At 34.7% G+C, this 26,999-nt stretch overlaps 1 protein-coding gene across 8 annotated transcripts in view; it reads right to left on the minus strand.

The window, feature by feature from the left end:
• KIFAP3 (kinesin associated protein 3) overlaps positions 1 to 26,999 on the minus strand; it is a 176,477-nt gene that overhangs the window by 49,864 nt on the left and 99,614 nt on the right. For 6 of the 8 annotated variants that reach the window (XM_082702692.1, XM_082702693.1, XM_082702694.1 and 3 more), the window contains 6 exons: positions 23,162 to 23,262; positions 13,456 to 13,564; positions 11,359 to 11,471; positions 10,658 to 10,823; positions 9,916 to 10,041; positions 5,030 to 5,128 (listed from right to left, as the gene is read on the minus strand). In XM_082702692.1, the coding sequence (XP_082558818.1) occupies positions 5,030 to 5,128; positions 9,916 to 10,041; positions 10,658 to 10,823; positions 11,359 to 11,471; positions 13,456 to 13,564; positions 23,162 to 23,262 (714 nt within the window). Of the gene's footprint in view, positions 1 to 3,513; positions 3,748 to 5,029; positions 5,129 to 9,915; positions 10,042 to 10,657; positions 10,824 to 11,358; positions 11,472 to 13,455; positions 13,565 to 23,161; positions 23,263 to 26,999 lie in introns of those variants that run through there. The other 2 variants (XM_082702696.1, XM_082702698.1) reach the window with 1 other exon arrangement.

The raw sequence follows: 26,999 nt of genomic DNA on the forward strand, positions 1-26,999 counted from the left end.
CATTTTTTTTTTAAAGGACAGGGATAACAGAAATAAAAAAGAAAAAAAAAAACACTAAATAAAAATGGGTAAGGAAAACAAAGCCAGTAAATCTGAGAAAGTACAAGGCCCAATTTTTGAAAACATGAAAATAACTGAAGAGGGAGCTCTAGAGCTGTATCACTATAAAGCTTTCTTGATCACGCTGGCCCACTAAAAGGTTTAGGAAAATTAATTTCACAAAAAAACTGCAGCAGAAAAGAATGAGTTATATCTTATATATGGTTATTATGAGAAAAATAAGGCATTTTCACATGAAAAATGAAAGCTATAACCCAATATTTCAAAAAGGAATAAAGGAATTTAAGAAAATAGAATATATGTAAAAGAACAATATAAATCAAAATTAGAAAACTCAAATAAAATAATTTAGAACTAAAAATAAAAGTAAAAATCATTTCAGATATATATGAGCTAAATTTATGATAATATATGAGTAAACAAAAACAACAGATAAAACTCCAAGAGAAATGGAAGGTAAAAAGGAAGAAAATTTGTAAAATTTAAAAATAAATAAAAAGAGACAATATTAGAAGACAAATATTAAAGATAGGCAAAGAAGATCCAACATAACAGAAATTCCAAAGGAGACAACAAAAGCAATAAAACAGAACTACTAACTAAAACCTATAATTCAGGAGAACTTTCCTGAAATTAGGGGGGAAAAAAGAGAACTACATACTGAAAGATCACATTTGAAACTTGGAAAAATCAAGCAAGGATGATGAATACCCAGTCAAATTCTAATAAAAGCTACATGGCTTTAAAAAACAAAAAAACAAAAAAACCAAAAAATACACCCAACATTCCTCTGGTCTCACTGGCAAAAAATCAAAGTCATTTAGACAGGAAAAAAAAGTAAATTGTCATCGGACTTTATGACAGATACCAATAATTAGCAGACTACAGACTTCACACAGGCATTAACTCAGGAAAAAAGACAGTGGAAAAATACCTTTCAATTGCTGAGGAAAAATAGCGATCTAAAACTGCATATTGTGTTAAATTATTATTAAAGAAAAGATGCTAGTTATTTTCAGATAGAGATATATTTTATTATTCATAGATATTCACTTAGCACTTTAAGAGAATGTAATTATGAAAGAAAATCAACTCAGAGAAATAGACAAATGGAATTGAAGAAAAAACAGAAAACAAGGAAATAGGTCAACATATTATAAATCTTAAATAAGCACTGGTTTTTAAAAGACAATAACTAAAATAATCCATTTTCAAATGTTACAAAAATGAGGTGAAATAATTATACTAGATAGTAAATAATGTGGGAGATGGGACTGGAAACATTAGACTTAAAAGTGAAAGGATACAGGCCTCTACAATTGGAGAGAATACATGTTAAAATTTGGGTTTAACTCCCAAAAGAAAAAAGATGGCATATATAAATAACAAATAAGTAGGGGAGAAGGAAAGAATAAAGAAAACTTAAATCAATTAGGAAACCTCAACGAATCTCAAAAAGGCAGTGAAGAAAAACTTATGATCTCTAATATTAGTCGGTCTTGGTTAAAATTGTATTTGAAACAGAAGCCACAGGTTTCTATCAAGAAAATTTAGCACATGTGTACAAGCAAATGACATTCTTTGTCGCACTTAAAATGCTGAAAAAATTTTTATCAAGTTTCACAGCAAGTAGTAAAGACAGAGGTTAGCCCACATCTTCTACCCATCAGTGCTACTTACTAATTTTCTTGGGGGACTAAAAGGATATATTTAAAATATAGAAAAAACGTATAGAATAATATATTCTCAGGGGGACTCTAAAAGGACCAAGTCAAATTTGGCTTATTTTCCCATTCTACAATTTTTGGGGTTTATGAAAATTAATTATTATAACAGCACTGTTTCTCAATTTCAGATTCTCAATTCCTATGATTGTGCTGAGATCTATTTTAAATATTTCAAACATCTTAACATAAATCATATGTTTATCTAATAGAAGTCTAAACCTGCCATCTCAAACACCAAGTTTCTTTCATTCTGTTTAAAATAAAATGATGTTGATCAAATTCTCTAAATTAAAAAATGGGAAAAAGAAATAGTTTACTGCCTAATAAATCTTTATTTAAAAATTTAAGTATATCAGTCATAGCAAAAATCACAATAAAAATGCTTGAAGTTACAGTGAAATATTTTAATAATAATTTCTAATTATGTGACAAAAGACCTATTTAAGTATCATTGACATCAATAAAAGACCCTGGTTTTTGAACACCAAAACACTGGGCAAAAGGACTCTAGCAATCTTTATACAACCTTAAGGGATGGATGCAAGCATCAGATCGAAATAGCATTCCTAGTGCTTTTGTAAAAATTTTAAAGCAGCAGATTTTTTTTATGACCCATTCCCTCCATTATCAACATACTATATTCTTCAGAATAACTATTTGAAAGTACTCACTTCAGATCCAGTGGCTTAACAAAAATCAAATTTGGAAGAAAATAAAGTTACACTGAGAAGAAAAATCAAATGGAAGTTGTCTTAAGATTGTGGCCTTTGATAATAAGGAACTGACAGTGCATCTTAAACAGACCAGGTTAGAGACGTTTCTTCAGTAAGTACCAGCACTTGGTACGTACTACAAATACTTCATTCTTCAGTAGTCCTCAGAAAAACCCCTACGTGTTACATGTAAACAAAGGTGGTCTTTCAAAGAAGTTACCTAGGAAAGCTATGCCTTCTCTTTCATGTCTTCTAACATGTGTTTCAGAGATGCTCAACCCAAAAAAGCATATTAAAATTTCTGAGAAGACCCTGTAGCAAGAAAACCTTTTTAATTGTGTATATGCCCAACTCCTTTATTGAAGAACCTTTTTCCATTAAGCAACTATTAAAAAAAAAAAAAAAGAAAGTTCCACAGAACACCACTGGGGAAAGTGAATTTATTCCAATGATGTGAAGACTTACTGAAAAGAGTGTATTGGAACTTACTTTCCTGAGAGAGTCAGTTTATAAACCACATTTTAAAAAATATTACTTTGTGATAAAAGAAGATATCTCTAATGTAATTAAGGCAAAACAGTATTTCCATATTGATAGCCCATATCAAAATGGGCTAGTTAGACTTGTTACTCTTCAGACTTGCCTTCTGGGAGACTTTATATGGCTCCAGAAATCAATCTAGTCCTCAAAAGCAAGAGAATTTCCTCCAAAGATGATACTTATGATCTTGTGTCATTGGCTTTGAATATAATACTGAACGACTTGCAAATGCTTTGAGTGAGGACCCAGATCATTAAAAAAAGAAAAAGAAAAAAGTCTCCCAAGGTATTACTCCTAAAAGAGCATTTGCCATTTAGATACATGTTCATTGACCAAACAAGTACTAACCACATGCCAGATACTATGTTAACTTCTGAGGAAGACAAAGATGAAGATAAGGAAGATAAGGAAGACAAAGCTGGTCCTTAAGCTGAAGAGCTCGACATCTTCTGGTAAAAACAGGCATACAAATACACAATTTGAAGTTCTTTATTGAAGGTCAAAATAAATTACTCCTACTGGGAAGGAGGGAGCTTAACTGCTTGGGAAAGGCTTAACTGAGAAGACGCCTTATAAATCTGCCTTTGATGAGCTGGGATTATCAGGTTAAAAAAGAGAAAACCTCATTTGAGGCTGCTAAGGCATACAAAGAGGCAATAAGATGGGTCTGTCCAATATGATGACAAACCGTGGTGTGATAAGAGAAACTGCATATTGTAGAGTTAAAGGAGGGAACTTTGCAAAAATAGATTACGGTCAAGTTAAATGTGGATTTTTCACATGGGTAATGAAGAACTTTACCAGTAGAGTTCAAAAGCAGATTCTTTTTTTTGTACACAAAAAAGCAGATCACCAACATGTGTGCGCACGCGCACCAATACACACACACACACATTCAGCTTAGATGCCACTTCTACTGCCAGCATTTCATGACATCCCCAAACTTGGTTATATATCTTCTCTTGTGCCCAATGCACACACCTTTATGACATTAATACACTGAATTATAATTTTATATTTCTTAATTACTTATCTCGCCAATTAGACTATAAACTCCTTGAATATAGAGACTGATACTTTTTATACATCTAGCACTTAAAACAGCATCTGTTAGATGCTAAGAACTTGGCAGATGTTTACATGATGAATGATTATGTGTAACGGAAGAGACAGCAAATACAAAACGTTCAGCAATGAGACTGGGTGGATGGTACTTTCATCACCCACTCTGAATACAGAAGGCAGACTGTTTTCCAGGAGAGAATGTTGGTATTGAGTACCCTTTTGAATGTAATAACAATCAACTATCACTTACTATCTCTGTTAGAAACAACTACAGGCACTTTTAAGTCCATTGGGTACTTAGAAACAATCATACAGGGCAGGATCTCTCCTTTTCATTGTAATAATATGGCCATTTTACAGATGAAAGATTTTATGCTCAAGGGAGATTAGATAATTTATCCAAGGTCCTGCAGCTTTTAAATGGCAAAAGGTAACCTAAAATTTGGACTATTTGATTATAATGCTCTTTAGATTGGTGGAAGACATCAAGATGGCAATTAGCACAAATGCCTAGGACTCAAGAAAGAGATTTTGAACAGTAAATACTTAGTATAGAGTTGGTAGCTGATGGCATGGGAACAGATGTATTTTCCTTCATAGAGTGAATATGATAAGATTTTTGAAAGAGTACTAAGGGCAGTCCTAGGAACATCTGATAGTTAAATTAATACAGAAGGAAGTCCTAACATGTGTGTTAAGTTCTTAGGAATCACACCATGACAAGTTAATAGAATTGTTTGCAAGAGTCTACCTGTAACAGATTTGGGATCAACAGCTTCCACGTAAAATATCTAGCCTTCTAAAATTATTTTGAAGTTTGGTATTTTTTCATTACTTTAACATATGCTAGAAAAAAATACCTAAAGATGCATTTTTTTCTGAGTATGTGAATGTCATTATCTATTGTAAATATTAAAAGGATACGCGTTTCCTTGATTATGACATCTCTCGTGGCTTGGTGGAAAACCATCTGGTAGAAGACGTAAATTATCTGACATACAAATTCATCATCTTCTTGTTGAGCTGAAAGGAAGCAGAACACTTCAAATGAAAGAATGCTATAGTTATGTATAAAACTGAAAAACATTGACTGGAATAGTGGAGAATGAGAAAACTGAAAGTGACAGGAGATAGGTAAGAGACAACCAGTTTACATTATTTATAATACATGGTGGCATATGCAATTTATATATTTAGGTATTTTTTCTAAATTCCATGATGATGATCAGTGAGGAAATTTGTAACATATTTTCAGAAGTTTTCAGTAATTTTGGTTACAGTTCAACTAGGTTAAATTACTTGAAATACAAAGGTAAAAAATAAGATTAAAAAAATATATATCAGCTCTGAGTTTGAGATTGTCTCAAAAGATCAGGTTGTACTTAAGAAGAACAGAAGGACAAAACTGGTTTAAGAAGACAGTAATAGTGCTTCTCTATAATTCTCACTATATTTTGCCAACAGGTATAAAGAAATTATTAAATTAACTTCTATGTCCCTAATGTGAAATGGTAACACTTACTTTTTTGTTTTTGGTTTGGTCCATCATAAGAATTTCTAAAACAACTCTAATTTGTGAAATAAATCTGTTTCTATATTTTGCCTTTATAATATTGACTTTACATGAGGAAAAAAACCCCACACCTTCTGAATTCTAAGTTTTTGGTAGAAAAAGAACTATAAAGACATATTATTCTTGAATAATGTTAAAAGTTAAATTTTACTTATTGTCATGAAATAAGTTATTTCAGTTTTAATCAAATTGATTATAATAGTAAAAATAATGTTATATAACCACAAGGATAATTAAATTAAATGTTTAATATAATACAAAGAATAGTTTAACAGAATAGCTGACGTCCACTGATTAATATGTAATGGCAAAAGCAAACACTTATAGAAACCCAATTTTTAGGTACTGGTTATGAAATTTGATATATTAATAGTTTTTGTCAACTCTTGACAACAGTTCAATGATATCTGTTAGACACAGACTTATGGGTCAACAGAGCATCTAACTAGTTGTGTAGAAAAAATTGTGGGCCCCTTAAAGTCCAAAGGAGTCTCTTCAATAAAATTGGACAGCTATGTGTAGAAGAGTGAAACTCAACCATTCTCTTAGACCATACACAAAGATAAACTCGAAATGGATTAAAGACCTCAGCGTGAGACAGGAATCCATCAAAATCCTAGAGGGGAACATAGGCAGTAACCTTTTCAACATTGGCCACAGCAACTTCTTTCAAGGTATGTTCCAAAGGCAAAGGAAACAAAAGCGAAAATGAACTTTTGGGACTTCATCAAGATCAAAAGCTTCTGCACAGCAAAGGAAACAGTCAACAAAACAAAGAGGCAACCCACCAACTGGGAGAAGTCATTTGTAAATGACATTACAGACAAGGGCTGATATCCAAGATCTATAAAGAACTCCTCAAACTCAACACACACAAAACAGATAATCATGTTAAAAAATGGGCAGAAGACATGAACAGACATTTCTCTAAACAAGACATACAAATGGCTAACAGACACATGAAAAATGTTCATCATCATTAACCATCAGGGAGATTCAAATCAAAGCCACATTGAGATACCACCTTACACCAGTTAGAATGGCCAAAATTAACAAGACAGTAAACAACGTGTGTGGGAGAGGATGTGGAGAAAGGGGAACACTCTAACACAGTTGGTAGGAATGCAAGTTGGTGCAGCCACTTTGGAAAACAGTGAGGAGGTGCCTTAGAAAGATAAAAATAGAGCTACCCTACGACCCAAAAATTGCACTACTAGGTATTTACCCCAACGATACACATGTAATGAAAAGAAGGACCATCTGTGCCCCAATGTTTATAGCAGCAATGGCCACAGTCTCCAAACTGTGGAAGGAGCCAAGATGCCCTTAAATGGACGAATGGATAAGAAGATATGGTCCATATATACAATGGAATACTGTGCCTCCATCAGAAAGGATGAATACCCAACTTTTGTATCAACATGGACGGGACTGGAAGAGATTATGCTGAGTGAAATAAGCCAAGCAGAGAGAGTCAATATCATATGGTTTCACTTACTTGTGGAGCATAAGGAATAACACAGAGGACATCGGGAGATGGAGAGAAGAGAGTTGGGGTAAATCGGAGGGGGAGATGAACCATGAGAGACTGTGGACTCTAAGGAACAAATTGAGGGTTTTGAAAGGGAGGGAGGTGAGGCATTGGGTGAGCCTGGTGGTGGGTAGTACGGAAGGCATGTATTGCCTGGTGCACTGGGTATGGTACATAAACAATGAATTTTGGAACACTGAAAAAAAATTAAATAAAAAAAAAAGTCCAAAGGATTTCCCTCACGTACCTGCCAATGTACCACTCTCCCAAACTACCTGGGTTAAAATTCCATTAATTACTCTATTGGTATACAGTGTTTCCTCACTTAACCCCAAGGGTTTTAATCTTGAAAACCCATATATTTCTTTACTTTATTTTATTATAGAAGAACAGTTGACATGTTTTATTCGTTTCAGGTGTACAGCTGTGATTCGACAATTCTATGTGTCACTCAATTCTCACCATGGTGAGTGTACTCACCGCCTGTCACCATACAGTATTTAGGTATTACGGACTGTGTTCCCAGAAATCCATGTATTTCTTAAAAAGAGAGGTACAGAGTCTCTGCTTATGATAACCTCATGGCAGAGAACATTAAAACAAGGTAAATAAAACGCTATGAGAAGACTCTGTCAGCCTGCTTCATACATATCTCCGCTCTCTCAACCATAGTCCGTGCGGAACAGCAGTTCCAGAACAGGTCATCTGTTTCAACTTTCTCCAGCTCATCAGAAAATCCTCATTCTCACTCTGCCAACTACACTGTCTTCACTCATACCTCCCAACTACCTCTCTTTTAATTATTTCTAATTTGAAACCTTCTCTCTGTGAGAAGGGTGGACTGAGGACATTTATATATACTTTATGTAGAAACACTTCAACTATGGAGGTTTTATCTCTAGGTGACCTATTAAAATGCATTATGTTAAGAAATCTGTAAATCAAATTTTTAAAAATTCAAAAGAGAGTAGTGGGCAAAAGACTTAAATAGGTACTTAACTTTATTAGCCATAACAACTGGCCAATAAATACAAACAGGTACTCAATTATAAGTCATTAGGGAAATGCAAATTAAAACTGCCTTTCTGAAGGCCACAATGAAAGAGACCAATTATGTCCAGATATAGGGGTGATGTAGAAGAACTGGAACTTCAGCACATTTCTGGTGGGACTGAAAATTGGCACAACTACCTTGAAAAACTTATTGGCATTATTTACCAAATCCAAACAGATGGGGACTCTATGCCCCAACAATTCTACTCCTATTGTCTAATAGGAATAAATACACATATTTACCAAATGAAAGGTTTAAGAATGTCCACAGAAACATTATTTATAATAGTTCTTCTCCTATCAAAAAAACCCTATTGTTTACCAAGAGTCAAAAGGATAAATAGTGGTATATTTATACAGCAATGAGAAGAAAAACAGTTCTGCATACAACACAGATGAATCTCACATTATAATGTAAGACAAAAAACCTGGATTCTATTTACATAAAGTTCAAAGCCAAGCAGAAGTAATCTATATACAATAAAAGAGAGGACAGAAACCAATTTGGATAAGGACTGGGAGGTGACACAGGAGGGACTTTCAGGGTGATGGTGAGGTTTCATTTCCTTATGTGAGTGGAAGTAACATGGGTGTGGCTCATTCTGAAAAATCATTAAGCTGTATTTTTGTATTTTTATTTATGTATGTTATACTTCAGAAAGGTCCATTAAAATTATACAAAATGCACATATATTATATCTGTACAGGAAAGACTGAGATTAGAGTGTCTTTTTAGGCTTCCCATACTTTGCAAAATTTCTGTATTAAACCCCTAACCCCAAATGTGACTTTAATTTGGAGACAGGTCTATAAGGAAGTAATTAAGGTCAAACGAGGTCATATGGATGGAGTCCTGACCCCACAGAATTAGTATCCTTATAAGAAGAGGTACTGGACTGCTGTGTGTGTGCTTGTACTCTTGCTTGTGCTCTCTGCCCTCTGGGGATGTGATAACACAGCAAGAAGATGGGCTTTTGGAAGCCAGGAAGAAAGGCCTTATGAGGAACCAAACTGGCTGGCACTTTGATCTTGGACTTCCCAGCCTCCAGAACTTTGAGAAAAAAATATATATATTTTTGTTTAGGCCACCCAGTCTTTTTGTTATAGCAGCCTAAGAACACTAACACAAGGTTCTAGAGAACTTGATGGTAACAGAATATTAGATTCAGATAGATTTTGTATACCATGTGGAAAACAATGAATCCTGGCCCCTTAAAAAGAACACAAAGGCAAGGTAAAAACTCTATCCAGTCCTCACTGTCCAATACTATAACCATAGCCACTGTGGCTAATTAAATTAAATACAAAATTCAGATTCTCAGTCCCAATAGCCACATTTCAAGTACTCAACAGCCACATGTGTTGGACAGCACAGAGAGAGAACACTTTCTTCATTATAGAAAGTTTAGAAGATAATACTGGACTTAGGAGGGAATAGGATGCTTTGAATAAGCTTCCAAATGAACCTTCCCGATTAAAAAAAGGGTTTGCACAACACAGGAGATCTGATTCAATCAACACAAAGCTCAATAGAAAGAAGATAAAATAGAATATTAGTATTTTATGATTGCAGATCTTTTATATTTAAAAGTGTTAACTAATACCCTGTTTATATATTAACATAAAAATGAAATAAAATAAATTATAATTTACCATTTAGCAATTCGATGAGTGCAGGGATTATCCCAGATTTGGCTAGCAGCGCAGCACAAGAGTCATCCATAGACACAGTTCCGATCATTATGACCACTTCTAAGACGAGGTCATCTTCTGCAGCACCTAGTCAAGTCAAACCACAGAAAGTTCAGTGAAATGTCCTGATCCAAATCCATTTATATAGCCAAAACTTGGAATGCACAGAAAAAATACTGTAAGCGACTACATCAATTCTTATGGAGCCTTACTTAACATGCTTATAAATTTGTCCTCTTCCCCATATTTCTAAGCTCAATGAGGACAGTTCAAAGTATTGGGGGAAGGCAGTAGAGAAGTGAAGATACGTCTCTGAAAATATAAATGAAGGACAATGTAAAGAGAGAAAATAGAAGACTCACTGGAATGTCTCAAAGAACTTTCTGTGTGCAGCTGTATGCATATACAGACATATACGGCAATTGGTAATTTTAAAAAGACAGGATAAAAAATAAGCAGGATAGGGAAGGGAAACTTATATTAAGAAAACATATTGTTAGGAAGAATAACACATAAATATAAGAGGAGACCTACTGACCACCTCCCTGGGAAGAAGGAACTAAACTGAGCTGAAACTCAAGGTATAGGAAGAAAACGTGCCACCTAGTATAATATTGGTCAGAAAATACTGCTTGAGCAGCCTTATCCACAACAGAAAGAAATAACTTAATGATTATGCAAAAGGAAAATACTTAGCACAGACCTGGTTTCAGTTTATCCTTGAGATACGGAACTAACTTGTACTCCTTAAGAACCAATTCCCAGTCTAAGTCTGGAATGGTCAAATTTGCAAGAGTTCCCAAACATTCAATCACAAACTCCTCTTCCTCGTCATTAGAGATCTGGGCTGCAAGGTCCCCAACATAATCCTAAATAAAACAGAATTTTAAATTATAAATGTATAATATGATTGCTACAGAAAAGCCAATCTGATAATGTAGCCATAGGAAAAAATAAAAAGTATCCAACATGATTCTCATTTCAAAATCTTAAACTAAACTGCTATACGAGCCATTGGTTTAAGGGTTGTTTGTTTGTTTATTTATTTATTTATTTATAGTAATCTCTACATCCAACATGAGGTTCAAACTCACAATCCTGAGATGAAAGTTCCATGCTCTTCCAAATGAAGTCAGCCAGGTGGCCCAGAAGCCAAAGGTTTAAAAGGCAAGAAAACTGGAGTGGGGGTGGAAGGGTAAAGGGTAGGGATCATAAAATGAAAACAACTTTAAAACTTAGATTGAGATTTCTAGAAGCTAAACTTACAAGTTGATAAAAGAGCAACTTGGGTTATGAGTTAGTATTTGATAAGAGCTCAGTAAGAGTTTTAGTTCCAAATGTAGCACTTCAAAGCTTTAATTTCCAGGCTATTTTAATAGACAGAAACAAAGAAACTATACTTACAATAAATAAATTTTTAGTTGGTCCATCATGTTGGGAAATATTCCTAATCATTTTCATCAGCAACGGATCCTTGAACTTCAGAGCCCTCTTCATGAGCATCTTCAGACCATTTCCTATAAAAAACCAGAAACTCCTTCATTAGAATTAAGATTCATCTAAGTTTAATGATTTTTTGTTGTTTATAATTCTCAAAAAACCCACCAATCTACACACGGTAAAATGCATGAATCTTAAGTGTACAACAAATTAATTTTGATAAATTTATGCCCCTGGGAAATTCATACCCATATCAAGATATAGGATATTTCTTTTTTTCTTTCTTTCTTTCTTTCTTTTCTTTCTTTCTTTCCTTCTTTCTTTCTTTATTTGACAGACAGAGATCACAAGTAGGCAGAGAGGCAGGCAGAGAGAGAGAGGAGGAAGCAGGCTCCCTGCTGAGCAGAGAGCCCGATGCGGGGCTCGATCCCAGAACCCTGGGATCATGACCTGAGCCGAAGGCAGAGGCTTAACCCACTGAGCCACCCAGGCGCCCCGATATAGGATATTTCTATTCACTCCCAAGAGTGCCCCTTCTCAGTCAATTTTCTTCCCCAAATGTGATTGCTTCTCTTCTCCTTTTCCTCTTCCCCCAATTGTCTTCCTTCTCTTTCTTCTTTTTAAACATAGATTAATTTTACCTGTTCTAGAATTACACATAAATATATGTGCACTTTTGTGTGGAATCAGCACCATAAATTTAAAAAATGTAAATACTTTTTGATCCAGAAAACTTGTACTTCTATGAATGAATCTTTTTTCCCCTTTCTTCTTCTTCTTATTTAAATTTTTAATTAACATATAATGTATTATTAGCCCCAAGGGTACAGGTCTATGAACTGCCAGGTTTACACACTTCACAGCACTCACCATAGCACATACCTTCCCCAATGTCCATAACCCAATCACCCGTTCCTTACCCTCTTCCCCCTCGGGCAAACCTCAGTTTGTTTTGTGAGATTAAGAGTCTCTTATGGTTTGTCTCCCTCCCCATCCCATCTTGTTTCATTTATTTCTAGGAATGAATCTTAAGAATATAAAAATGGAAATTTGAACAGTTTCAGAGAAAGGAAAATTAAAGCTGCATGGTTTGTTACAGAAAAGAAGTGGCAACAAATTAAATATCTAAAATATCTGATTAAATTCTAGAAAATCCCTTAATGGATTATTTTGCAGCTATTTGCAATTATGTCTTATATGTTTGGATCAACCAGGAAATCAAAAAAGAACTTAAACAATTCATGGAAACCAATGAGAATGAAGACACTTCAGTCCAAAACCTATGGGATACAGCAAAAGCGGTCCTAAGGGGGAAATATGTAGCTATCCAAGCAATTATGTTTTATAAAAGTATTTAATCACATGGAACAAGATTCAAGATATTACTAACTTAAAAAAAATTTTGTCACCATATATAGATAGAAAAACCCCATTTTAAAAATACACAGACACAGACCCATATCCCTGAAACAAATTATGCATTATATGCTTATAATAATAATAATATACAGAAGCATTGTACCAAAATTTTATCTATCATTATGTCTGGATAATGAGAATAAAGACTTTAATTTTTTCCTATTTACTCATTTGTTTTTTTTTTTTTTTTTGCTTTAAAACAAACATATATACTTTTCAAATAAGAAAAATCTATGAGCAGGTTCCAAAATATCATAATACATGACAAGCTACTTTACGAAGTTATTATCTAAACAAATACCTAATACATATTTTTCTACTGAATTATCTTACACTGTAACAGATTGTTTTTGCAAATAAAGAGCTTTGTTTTACCTAGAAATGTTTTCAAAATTCAAATTTCAATTAAGGATAACTAAACCCTGGTTTATAAAATGTTACTAAAGGGTGTTTCTACTCATGACATAAGAGTATTTATTCTGAATCCATGTGATCTTTAAAGATGAGAGCTATAAATTTTTACAACTATTTAAAAATAGGATTTACATAGCTAGTATAATTCTTAATTCCTAATTATTTCTTTGCCGTCATTTGCCAGTCGCCATATGATGGAGGCCATCTATGAAGCTCCAAGGCACTAACCTTCACAGATAAGCTGAACATTCCTTTTGTTAGCAGCAAGATTAATGCAGAAGGAAATGAGTTCCAAGTCAATTCGTTCATCTGAACATTCAAACAGCATCTTCATTAACTAGCAAGAAGCACAGGAAATATTTTACTCAAAAAAAACCAAAAACACCAGAAGTCTTTTATTATAATGTATTATCTTGGATCTTATGTTGGGAATAATAAAATACAATTCACAGAAGTGGTAGGCTGTCACTACCGCTAATTGAATGAATTAATGGTTAATGAACTACAAGATGTTCAGTTAAATACAGACTACCAAGTAACAGTGGAGAATACAAGAGGAATATTAGCTACAGTCTTTGCATTTAAGGAATTTAAAACACTGTACAGAAGTAGAGGATTCTGAGCAAAGGAAATAGCTTGTGCACAGGTTACAAGGTAAGGAAGAACAAAAAAGGCCAAGCATGGTTGCAGTGAATTAAAGTGTTCACAGATAAAGGTAAAAGCCAGATCATGCAGGGTGTTGAAGTACATGGTAAAGATGTGGGGCTTCATTAAAAGGATAATGGGAAGCCATTAAAGCCTTCTAAATAAGTAAAATCTCAGGATAAGATTTGTATTTCAAAATGATCCGGACAGTGTGGAAAATAGGCTGAAACAGAATAAGAAAATGTGGGAAAACCATCTAGAAGACAAGAGGAAAAGTCCAGGTAAGATGATGACCACTTGTGATAGATGGGGCCATGGGGACAGAGAAAAAAGGTTGGATTAGAGATATCTTTAGGAGCAAGAATCAAAATGGATTTAATAACTGACTAGATATTGGGGTTAAGGGAGAGGAAGGGTCAAAAATGACTCCCTGGTTTCTGTGCTGAGCAACAACATGGATGGTACCACTAACATTTTCCAAACATGAGAAACTAGAGTAGAAGGGAAGGGAAGTCAAGAGAAGACAGAAATACTGGCTTTAAGTATGTTGAATTTAATAAGCTGCTTATGCAATAGTCTGGAGCAGATATTCAGTAAAAGTTATAAATGCAAGCCTGAGTTTAGAAGAAATGTTTGCACCAGAGATTTAGGTATCATCATATGTGACTGATGACTGAAGCTGTGGGCTGGACCCAGTCTTCTGGGATGGGTCGAGAATGAGAAAAGGACTGTATCATGGTAAGAGGAAGAGAGCGTGGATCTAAAAAGCAGCAAACAAAAGAACAGAAATCTAGAAAAATGTAGGCGACCCAAGCCATCTGTCAGTAATCAGTATTTGTCAAGATGAGAGACAGTCGCGATATTAAAGAAATGAACAAACTTTATGCCACAGATTTGAGAAGCTAGTCTTCTGTGATTGGTAAATCAGCAGATTAACTTAGTGTATATTATGTAAAGATGCTTTTCTTCAAGTCAAATTGCTAAGACATGTGGAAGTCAATCCTATAATTTATTACCTAAGAATTTCTTATGTCATGTCTCAGGGCATGCCAACATGCCTCTGTGAATTCAATAGGTGAATAATAACTATTTGTTGTCTGGTTAGACTCTATTCTGTAAAATCTTGTTTTAATGATTTTCTATGTAGTTTCAGATAACTTTCAAGTTTCAGAAGGGATATATGGGCAACATACAAAAATTAATTGCATTTCTATGTGCTAGCTATGAACAACTAGAAACCAAAATTAAAAGCACAAATCTGGAGCACCTGGGTGGCACAGTCCTTTAAGCATCTGACTCTTGGTCTCAGCTCAGGCCCTGATATCAGGGTCGTGATCTAGAGCACTGTGCCCAGTGCAGAGCCTGCTTGAGTTTCTCTCCTTCCTTTGCCCCGCCCCCCAACTCTCTCTCTTTCTAGTAAATAAATCAATCTTTTTTTTTTTTTTGAGATTTTATTTATTTATTTGTCAGAGAGATAGAGAGAGCACAGGCAGGCAGAGAGGCAGGCAGGGGCAGAGGGAGGAGCAGCCTCCCTGCGGAGCAAGGAGCCAGATGTGGGACTCAATCCCAGGATACTGGGATCACGACCTGAGCCGAAGGCAGCTGCTTAACTGACTGAGCCACCCAGGCACCCCAATTAATCAATCTTTTAAAAAAATAAAATAAAAACACAGATCCACTTAAAATTGCTCCAAAAAATACCCAGATAGGTATAATGTAAACAAAACTATCCTCATATACATATATATATATGCTGAACACCACAAAACATTACAGTAGGTGAATAGTTGGCAATGTATCATGCCTTTTTCCAGAGGGCAGCTCTTTAACCACAAATGTTGCTACTAATGGAATATTTATATAAAGAATTATTAACACTAATAATATTACAGAATGAAAAAAATTCTATGGAAAAACTAAAATAATCTTAATATACTGGATATACATTTAGCAGATTTTGCTACCCATCTATATATTAAGTACCAATGAAAAGTAAATTATAAATTAATAAAAATGTAGGTGATAATCCTCTTATATAATTAGTATGTTTTTATACGCTAGTTAAAAACTTCCTATAGATTTTTCCAAAGTTTTATTTATGCAAGAAATTTCTTTACAATAACAAAAGTCTGCTACATCAAAGCAAAATATGTTGCTATTACTTGAAATTAACCTTGTAGTATGAAAATTGCCCTTACAAATGGAGTTAGAGATGATCTGTTTAGAAGCTGAGGGGTTTTGTTTTTGGTAATTTTCATGTTAAATCTGGGGCAAAGTAATCAGAAACTAGATTTTTAAAAAATAATGCACAGTTTGAAATCTTATCCAACTATCCCCCACCCTCGTCAAATCAAGAGAAATTAGGACTAAATGTGAATGAAATGTATCATGATATAGAATTAGCTTTTCATAATAGGAAAAAGAAACATTTCAATTTTAATTAAAGCATTCATATTTAAACATAATAGTTTCGTTCAAACTCCATGAGCAACATTATGTCTCTAATTTGATTGTTACCCAGGCACGTCAAAAATAACTGTAATTGCTGACAACTAGGAAATATTAAAACTAGATTTGTTTTGTTTTAACTATGTCCATTGTCAGCTTTTCCTAATTTAACAAGAAGGCACTGAAAGGGCTTCGGCCTGTGCAATGAAGAGGCAACAGTGTTCAATCAGACTAGTCCCCTATTGAGTATCAGATACCAAAGACCCACGACTGAAATCATGGTGTCTAGACTCCCTGGCACCTGACTTCACTTATTTACCAGTGACCAGAGGCCAACCCCCACAGCTCTCTGTACTCACATACACCTCTACTGCCCCCATCCCCCCACTCAAACATCTTTGAATGATTATGGCAGAACTTCGCATGCCACAGGCATCTCTTCTGACCGGCTACTCCCTCACTCTGCCGTTTGAAGTGATGCTCTGGTTTCTGAACTTCGGCAGATAATGGCAGCAGGAGCAAAGGGGGCTGTCAGAAGGACGTTTGCCAGCATTCAGCTAAAAAGAAGCATATAGATCAAAGAGGGGCCAAACGGGACAACCGTGGTGGGAAACATGTGGATCCCTAGGAAGATTCCTACATGCTGTTCTAAGGTAAAATACTAAATAACACCATGACATCATTACCTAAACATGTACTTTGATTGGCCCTTCTAATACCAATAAATATTTTTATATGCATCTGGATGGCATTTACACCTATTTAAACAAAACATGCATCTTAGAGGTCTAAATAACAATGAACTGTTAATGTGTACCTTTAACTATTATTACAATACAACTATTAACTCCTGGTTATCCCCAAGTTTGCTTACCTGAAACAATTCACCCACTGAGACCATTAAGATCATATAAAAAGTTAGACTTGCCCTGGACCCCAAATTTTACAGAATGGTAACATAATGGGGAAAAATTAGAATATGCTAGATAACTAGAGGCACTACAGTACAAAAGAAGAAAAGCAATATAATATTGGGAGAGATTATAAGGCATATTGAACATATAATCACCTACTCTGAGTGTTAAATAATTTACAAAAAATTCCAATTACAGATCTTAGAAAAACATATATGAGAAAGGAAGTATTTAACTCAATATGAATGGATCCAAAATAATGTGAATGATATGATATTTTACTAATAGGACCTTACTTCTGTATAGTGTTTTATGGTTTATAAAGCTCCTTTATATAAAAATCTAATGTAATTAAAGAATATGACCCTCTACATTTTTTTGGTCATTGAAATGAATATGGATGACTACTGAACCATTGTTTTCCTATTTTCAAAAGTTATTTTAGGCCTTTCATTTGAAAACCATTTGCAATATTTGACAGTCCTTACTAAACAAAAATTAATGTGCATAATTTAAGTTAACTAAGTATTTACATTAAGATCTAAACCTCAGATACAGCTTTATTTAATATGCAGATTAATCAGCTGCTGTCACAAATAGTTTGTTCTTTTATTTTTTTAAAGATCTTTTATTTTGGGGCGCCTGGGTGGCTCAGTCTGTTGAGCATCTGCGTTTGGCTCAGGTCATGGTCCCGGGGTCCTGATCGAGCCCCATGTTGGGCTCCCAGCCCAGAAGGGAGACTATTTCTCCCTCTACCCTGTACATGTGCTCCCTCTCTCAAATAAATAAATAAAATCTTTTTAAAAAAAGATTAAAAAAAACTTTATTTTTACTTTTTAAATACTTATTTATTTACTTTAGAGAGAGGGAAACCGAGAGAGAGCATAAGCGGGGAAGGAGCACAGGGAGAGAGAGAATCCTCAAGCAGACTCAGCACTGAGTGTGGAGCCCAAGGTGGGGCTGGTCCCAGGACCCTGAGATCATGGCCTGAGCTAAAACCAAGAGTCGGATGCTTAACCAACTGATCCACCTGGGTGTCCCAAGAATTCATTAAAAAAAAGGGGGGGGGTACCTGGGTGGCTCAGTGGGTTAAAGCCTCTGCCTTCGGCTCAGGTCATGATCCCAGGGTCCTGGGATTGAGCCCTGCATCGGGCTCTCTGCTCAGTGGGGAGCCTGCTTCCTCCTCTCTCTCTGCCTGCCTCTCTGCCTACTTGTGATCTGTCTGTCAAATAAATAAATCTCTTAAAAAAAAAGATTTTTAAAATTTATTTATTTGACAGAGAGAGACACAGTGAGAGAGGGAACACAAGCAGACCTGAACAGATGCTTAATGGCTGAGGTCACCCAGGTGACCCCAAGACTTCATTTTTTTTTTTTAAGATTTTATTTATTTGGCAGAGATCACAAGTAGACAGAGAGGCAGGCAGAGAGAGGGGGGAGGAAGCAGGCTCCCTGATGAGCAGAGAGCCCAATGCGGGGCTCAATCCCAGGGCTCTGAGATCATGACCCGAGCCAAAGGCAGAGGCCTAACTCACTGAACCACCCAGGTGCCCCCCCAAGACTTTATTTTTAAGTAATCTCCACACCCAATGTGGGGCTTGAACTCACAACCTGAAAATCAAGTCACACACCCTACTGACTGAATCAGTCAGGTGTCTCAAGAAATAGTTTAAAGCTTTACTAGTTTTAAAATCATTAATTTGAGCAGCCACTACCTGTCAAAGGAGTATCTCTTTAACTTGGAAGGAAGCTTGGAAACTGTAATTTAATCCCAGATTCCCTGTCCATGATTCTCTTATTCTACAATGAATTTGGCATTGGGTGACAATCAAGTCATGTCAAGTTTCCCCTAAATATGTCAAAACCGAGTCCTATGAAGTACAAGTTACAGGACAGGTACAACTTTAGGACCAAATATATTAAAGAGTATCATTTTGTTTCTCAAAATATGGCCTCATACTAAAAAGCTTCAGGATGTTTACGATGTAATTTAGTACCATCACCTCACTATGCTTATCAGGGTTGAATTTTTATTGAAAAATAATACAGAATGTTGACTACTACATGAGTGTGGGAAGATTTTGCTCATGAAATATAGTTTACAAATGTTCTGAAAACCCCCACTGCAGAAATGTTTGATGTTATAAAATTATGTCATGAAAACATGCATGAATATTGTTCTTGAAAAGGTAAGGGAGAATTTTCTACATATAAACTTTTCAATTGCAATAATAATGTGGCAGAAATGACCCCAAAAGGCTTTCATTTCCAATTCTTTATTAAAAATAAAGTTTTATGTCTCATGTTTGAAATTATACATTCTAAAAGAGGATAATTCCAAAATGAAGATTCAACAAAATAAGTTTTCTGTTCCTTTTTATTTTACATTTATTTCTTTTTTATTTAGTATTATTTTCTTTAAAATCTAATCTGGATAAAAACATCAATCTGGACAAGAATATTATTCTTTTTTGGCTGCTTTCCAATTCATATCCTGTAGTCAATGGAGTTCTGACGCTAAATGGGATTGGAAAAGGAACACCCTTTGAAACTGCAAAGCAGAAACCCTCGGAACATATGGAGTGAGACTGCAGTAAATCACCTGTAATCTCCCTTTGACATGGCTACTCTTTTATTGAAAACTTGTTTGACAAAGAGTTTGATTACACTTTACATTGGCTACAGTCTGACATGTGTTATCTCTATAAGAAGCCTTGCCTTGTTAGATAAGATACATTGTATACTCTTTGAAGAATATCTATTTCCTATAAACATAATTAGTTCATCCTCCTGACATAAAAAGCTAAGAAATTACCCTTGAGGGTTTATCAGCTTTTTTTGTTTAAAGATTTTATTTATTTATTAATTTGACAGAGAGAGAACAAGAGAGGGAACACAGCATGGGGAGTGGGAGAGGCAGAAGCAGGCTTCCCTCTGAGCAGAGAGCCCAGTGTGGGACTCGATCCGAGGACCCTGGGACCAAGACCTGAGGCGAAAGCAGCTCCTTAATGACTGAGCCCCCCAGGTACCCTGAGAGTTTATCAGTTTTTAATTGCATGTAGATAAAGTATAAAATTCTGGAATAGTAAATTCAATTCTAGAATCATCTCACTAGGGTGCCTGGGTGGCTCAGTGGTTAAGCCGCTGCCTTCGGCTCAGGTCATGATCTCAAGGTCCTGGGATCGAGTCCCGCATCGGGCTCTCTGCTCAGCAGGGAGCCTGCTTCCCTCTCTCTCTCTCTCTGCCTGCCTCTCTGTCTACTGTGATCTCTCTCTGTCAAATAAATAAATAAAATCTTAAAAAAAAAAAAAAAGCTTTAGAATCATCTCACTAAAATGGAATGAATAAAAAGATAGGCAGTTAGAATAAAAAGTGAAATTATGGTCTATTTTTTACTACATATTATCTTTCAAATAATATACACTGAATAATTTACGTTAGGCTAACAAGGAATTGTCTAGTAGGAATCTTAAGAGGAACTACTTTAGTAAGTGTGACTTACTATTTATATTCCTCTAAAGTGTTTTTTTAAAGTGGTATTTTTACTGTTTACTATACATCCTGCAATTTGCTTTTTGTTTTAGAAAAACACTTTATAAAAAACAATATAATATTAAAGACCAGCCCAACAAGGGTTCCAATCATCAGATATTTAAATTAGTAGAGCTCAGTTTAATAAAGATTGATGGCACAACAGTGATTCTGTGAATGTAAATTCCCTAAGAATAAAATGTGTATAATATGTATAGAATTTCCACACTTACAACATAATCCACGTAAAAAAATCACTAAACTCCTTCAAGACAAAGAGACCTAACATATGAAATATATTAAGCAACTGAGTCTAAGCAAAATTTTTCTTAAGAACGGTACTACAAAGATAAAAGAATTTTGATAAAGTATTTTCCCATCAGAGAACACAAAGCATTTAAAATCATCAAACATAAATAAAATGAAAGGGCAAAGTTAGGGAATATTTGTAATAACAGAAATAATTAAAATAGTTATTTCATATTGAGATCTCTTTTATTAATCCTAAAAATATTAATATGCTGATGGAAAAACTGGTAGAGGACATGAGTAAATAATTTATAAATAATGTGGATAATAAACATATAAAAACTGTTCAACCTTTTCAATATTATGGAAATGAAAATAAAAACAGACACATTCCAATTTTAGAGAAATGGTATTAGTCACAGTACTGCTAAACATGAAATACTAGGAAACTGCCATGTGTCCATCAACAGGTGAATGGATAAAGAAGATACGGTGTGCAGGTGTGTGTAGGTGTATGCGTGTGATAAAATACTAACCAGTCATCGAAAAGAATGAAGTCTGGCCATCTGTAATGACATGGATAGAGCCTGAGAGTATAATGCTAAATGAAATAATTCAGTCAGAGAAAGACAAATACCATATGATCTCACTCATATGTGGAATTTAAGAAACAAAACAAATGAGCATAGAAAAAAGAAAAGAGAGCGAAACTGATGGTTATCAGAGGGATGGGTGAAGTAGGTGAGAGGGGTAAGGAGTGCCCTCGTGGTGATAAGCACCGGCTGATGTATGGAGTTTTCGAATTACTACTGTACATCTGATGTAACACTTTATATTAACTATACCAGAATTAAAATGAAATAAAGGAAAAAAGTGAAATGCTAGTTGGAAATACAAACGTGCCTTCTTAGAAGGTAATATGTCAAGTAGACAAGTGTTCATATCCATTGACTTAGTAATTCTACTTTTAGGAATTTAAAGAAAATATCAGAGATGTAGATAAACATTTACATATTACACATTCCACATTATTTCATTTGTTTACACATGTTTACTTACTATTTTTATGTGATAGAATGGAAAAACTAAACAACAATTTTTAAATTATGATACATTTATGTAATAGGATATATACAACTATTAGAAATAATTTTTGAAGACAGTTCAATGACTGTTCAATGACATGGGAGAATACATTATGATCTACTAAGTAAATAAGGTAATGATACAATTACATATAACACAATCTTAATATATTATTTTTTAACTATGCAGAAGGAAATGTACCAAAATATTAAATGATTATCTCTGGGCCTGGGATAACAGAAAGTTATTTTCATTTTTACACTGCTCTGTACTTTCCAATTTCCTATCACAAATTCAAAAATTTTTTTAAGTGTTCCAGAATTCATTGCTTATGGTTTTATTCCTTTATTTGACAGAGAGGGACCACAAGTAGGCAGAGCAGCAGGCAGAGAGAATGGGGGAAGCAGGCTCCCTGCTGAGCAGGGAGCAAGATGCAAGGCTCCATCCCAGGACCCTGAGATCATGCTGAGGGCAGAGGCTTAACCCACTGGAGCCACCCAAGCGCTCCCAAATTATTATTACTATTTTTAAAGATTTTATTTATTTCTTTGACAGACAGAGATCACAAGGAGGCAGAGAGAGAGGGGGAAGCAGGCTCCCTGCTGAACAGGGAGCAAGATGCAGACTTTGATCCCAGGACCCTGAGTCCATGACCTAAGCTGGAAGCCAGAGGCTTAACCACTGAGCCACCCAGGCGCCCCTCCCAAATTATTTTTAAGAGGGATTTTCATTTTTAAAAGATTTTATTTATTTATTTGACAGACAGAGATCACAAGTAGGCAGAGAGGCAGGCAGAGAGAGGAGGAAGCAGGTTCCCCGCAGAGCAGAGAGCCCAATGTGGGGCTCGATCCCAGGACCCTGAGATCATGACCCGAGGCGAAGGCAGAGGCTTTAACCCACTGAGTCACCCAGGCGCTCTTAAGAGGGAATTTTTAAAGGAAAAACTTATCTGACAAATCAAGAGAACAAACTGAAAAATGCTTATTTTTTTATTATTATGTTCAAATAGCCAACATATACTATTGTTGTTAATTTAAAAAAAAAAAACTTAAACCACTTACCTGTGGTATACAGTCAGTGTACGCAAACATTGATTTAAAGCGGTCATCCATGCTTATGTGGTAAAGAACACACATTGCTATTTGTTTGTAGTTTTCATTACCTGGGCATAAGAAATCAAGGATATGATTAAATCACAGATATAACAAATTTTTAAATCTATAACATACAAATTAATACATTAAAACTTTTAAGCTCCTGAATCAAACCCTTATGCACCCCTAATTAAGAAATTATTTTGAGTTCCCTGTTTCAGTCCTCAAGTTTGGAATACAATGTCTGTGAAATATCACTAATAATCAAGAGATAACATGTATTTTGCAAGGTATGCTTGTGAAAAAAAATTAACCACAAACCAAAGAATTTATCATTTTCAATAGTCTACTATAAAACAGATAGGGTCCCTGGGCCCCAACACTACCCATTCCATCAAAATATGTGATTAATATAGTTCTTGACAGTGATGATATATGCACAACAGTGAGCCAAAAAGTGTATTTAATGCCTATGAATCAGAACTGGAAAAATAATCTAAATGATTTAAAAAGAAGTACAATAGTATTTGTAACACTAAAAAAACAGGACTATAAGTAAGTAAAAAAAAATATGCTGACCCTTTATCTCTAGCTCTTTTTCTTCCTGGACCTTATATGTTTGATAAAAATGTATCATGTGGTAAAGAAGAACAAAGTGAATCTTCAAAACAATCTGCCAAGTATATATTATCATCCCTGTGTTTCAGATGAGGAACCTAATGCTCAGAGAAAAACAAATACTTGCTACACAGCCTTGTAAATGGTTGAGCAGGGATTTAAACTCTGATTCTAAAATCTTCACCAGGTTATGTTACAATGCCACTCAAAATTTTTGTTTATACCATAAGGTAAAATGGCCTTTTGTTTATACCATAAGGTAAAATGTTATTATTGGGTATAAAAGACTGATCTGTACTGACATATGATAGAATAAAACATATTTTTGAAATAGAATTTTTTTAAAAACCTGGACTTTTGGATCTTTTAAAATTGTTTCGCTGAAGCTTATTTCCTTTAGCTTTGCAGATTGGATAAAGTGACAGGACCCATCCATATGCTGTCTAAAAGAGAGCCATCTGGAACCTAAAGATATATTCTGACTGGAAGTGAAAGGATGGAGAACCATCTTTCATGCCAATGGGCCTCAAAAGAAAGCTAGGGTAGCGATTCTCGTATCAGATAAATTAGATTTTAAACTAAAGACTGTAGTCAGAGATACAGAAGGACACTACATCATTCTTAAAGGGTCTATCCACCTAGAAGCTCTAACAATTGTAAATATTTATGCCCCCAATAATGGGAACAGCCAACTACATAAGCCAACTGTTAATTAAAATGAAGATTCATATTGATATGAACACATTAATTGTAGGGGATCTTAACACCCGACTCTCAGTAACAGACAGATCATCCAAGCAGAAAATCAATAAAGAAACAAGAGCATTGAATGACACATTGGACCAGATGGATCTCATGGATAAATACAGAGCATTCCACCCTAAAACAACAGAATATTCATTCTTCTCGAGCACACATGGAACTTTCTCCAGAATAAACCACATACTGGGTTACAAATCAGCTCTCAACCAATACCAACAGATTGAGATTATTCCCTGCATATTCTCAGACAACAATGCTTTGAAATTGGAACTCAGTCACAAGAAGAAGTTTGGAAGGAAGTCAAATACTTGGAAGCTAAAGACTATCCTGTTCAAGAATGTTTGCATCAACCAGGAAATCCAAGAAGAACTTAAACAATTCATGGAAACCAGTGAGAATAAAGACACATCAGTCTAAAACCTATGAGATACAGCAAAGGCAGTCCGAAGGGGGAAATACATAGCCATCCAAGACTCACTGAAAAATCTAGTTTTCAATATCAACACAAAAACGACTTCTTGGGATAAAACAAAAACAAAAATTCATCCATCAGATGAATACATACTAGTAAACATTCAAATTTAACTAAACATCTGCGCATTCACTAACTTGACCATTTGGAATACAATGCATGAAGAGGCTACATATTATATGTGAAATAATGAGATTACTTATTTTATCTGATATTTAATGTCTTTTTCTCTATACCATTATAATTTATAAGAACTTTGCAGAATAAAGAATACACATCAAATCATTTTAGATAAGTTTCAGGTCTTCTCTAGTACTTGAAAAACTTCACCACACAATCTGTGGAGCAGATAGACACTGAATGAGGGAGATAAGCTCTAAGGATATTGACCCTAGTCTTAGATGAAAAGGTAAGATATAATAATACAGGAGAAAGTATTCCTTATCTGAAGATGAAGATTAGTAAATCTAAGTATTTGGTGGTAAGAATTTTATTTGGAGGAATATGTAATGCAAAAACTGTGAAATTACTCCAAAAAGAGAAAAGAATTGGGTGCTCTCAACTCCAACAGTTTGTTCTTCAGATCAAAGCCATCTAAATAGAAGAGACCAATAGATATTAATACTATATTATTGTATAATATATTAATAATATATAATATAATAATATATATATTATATGTAATAATATATTACATATTGTTACACTGCTGAAGGTGTTCACTTATACTTATTCTAGTGTAAAACCTACCTGCCTTAGAAAAAGAAATCTTTATATAATTTTTTATAAGATGTAGGTTAAAAGTAAAAAATGCTAACTCTATTCTCTAAGAAGGAAGGTATCTCTTAGGGTTTGGTCAGATCATACTTCATAGTATTAGCTTTTCTCCCCAGAGACTGAGATACTTTTAAATCTTCTCAAGAAGGGTCCTTCAGCAGACTGTCATGTTCTGAAGGCAAGTCTCTCTTTCTCTGCTATTCTCGCTTCTTTCTTTCTTTCTATGTTCTAGTCGTTCAGCTGTGGGTATATTCTAATCCTATTTAATTTTTACAAAACATTATTTTTTAAACAAAATATTATTTGAAGACTTTTCTCTATGAGTGGGTTTACTGAAAAGTAGGATTTCAATGGACACAACTTCGTAAATGGTAAAAGAAACAGAGAAATCAGTAACGAATAAAAAAGATTCTTCAACATTGAAGTAAATCACCAAACAAATTAAAATTCAGTGTGGAACTAGGAATGAAATAGGAAGCTATTCCATTTTTGGGGAGAGTCTATTGCTTGTATGAATGAAAAGGATTCTAAAAAGGAATCATCTAAGGCGGTGCATCATTCACATAAGATGAGAGGAAAGATTCACTTTTAAGAGCTCTGTACTCCATAAACTAGGTAACAAGGAAGATCCTTTAGAGCTAATGATAATGTATATATAATGATAATACAATTTATATAATGATTATATATATATATATTTATCACCTTATATACTTATACATATATATCACCCAAAGGATATATATCATATACATATAGATATATACATACCATGTATATATCATACACATATATATCATCTAAAGTTAACTCAAAGGATATGCCATAGAATAGGAAGTCTGGAGAAGAGTCCTAAAATTATAGTTATTTCTAAAAACCAGTTGGGGGCACCTGGGTGGTTCAGTGGGTTAAAGCCTTTGCCTTCGGCTCAGGTCATGATCTCAGGGTCCTGGGATCAGGCCCCACATCGGGCTCTCTGATCAGCGGGGAGCCTGCTTCCTCCTCTCTCTCTCTCTCTGCTTGCCTCTCTGCCTACTTGTGATCTCTGTCTGTCAAATAAATAAATAAAATCTAAAAAAAATAAAAATAAAACAGTTGAAAAAAAGTCTCAGCTGTAACAGCAATTTACACTACTTGTTTTTACATAGCAAAACTAAATATCTAGTTTCAAGAAGC

The sequence above is a fragment of the Mustela nivalis genome, assembly GCF_964662115.1.
Source record: "Mustela nivalis genome assembly, chromosome: 16".
Taxonomy (NCBI): domain Eukaryota; kingdom Metazoa; phylum Chordata; class Mammalia; order Carnivora; family Mustelidae; genus Mustela; species Mustela nivalis.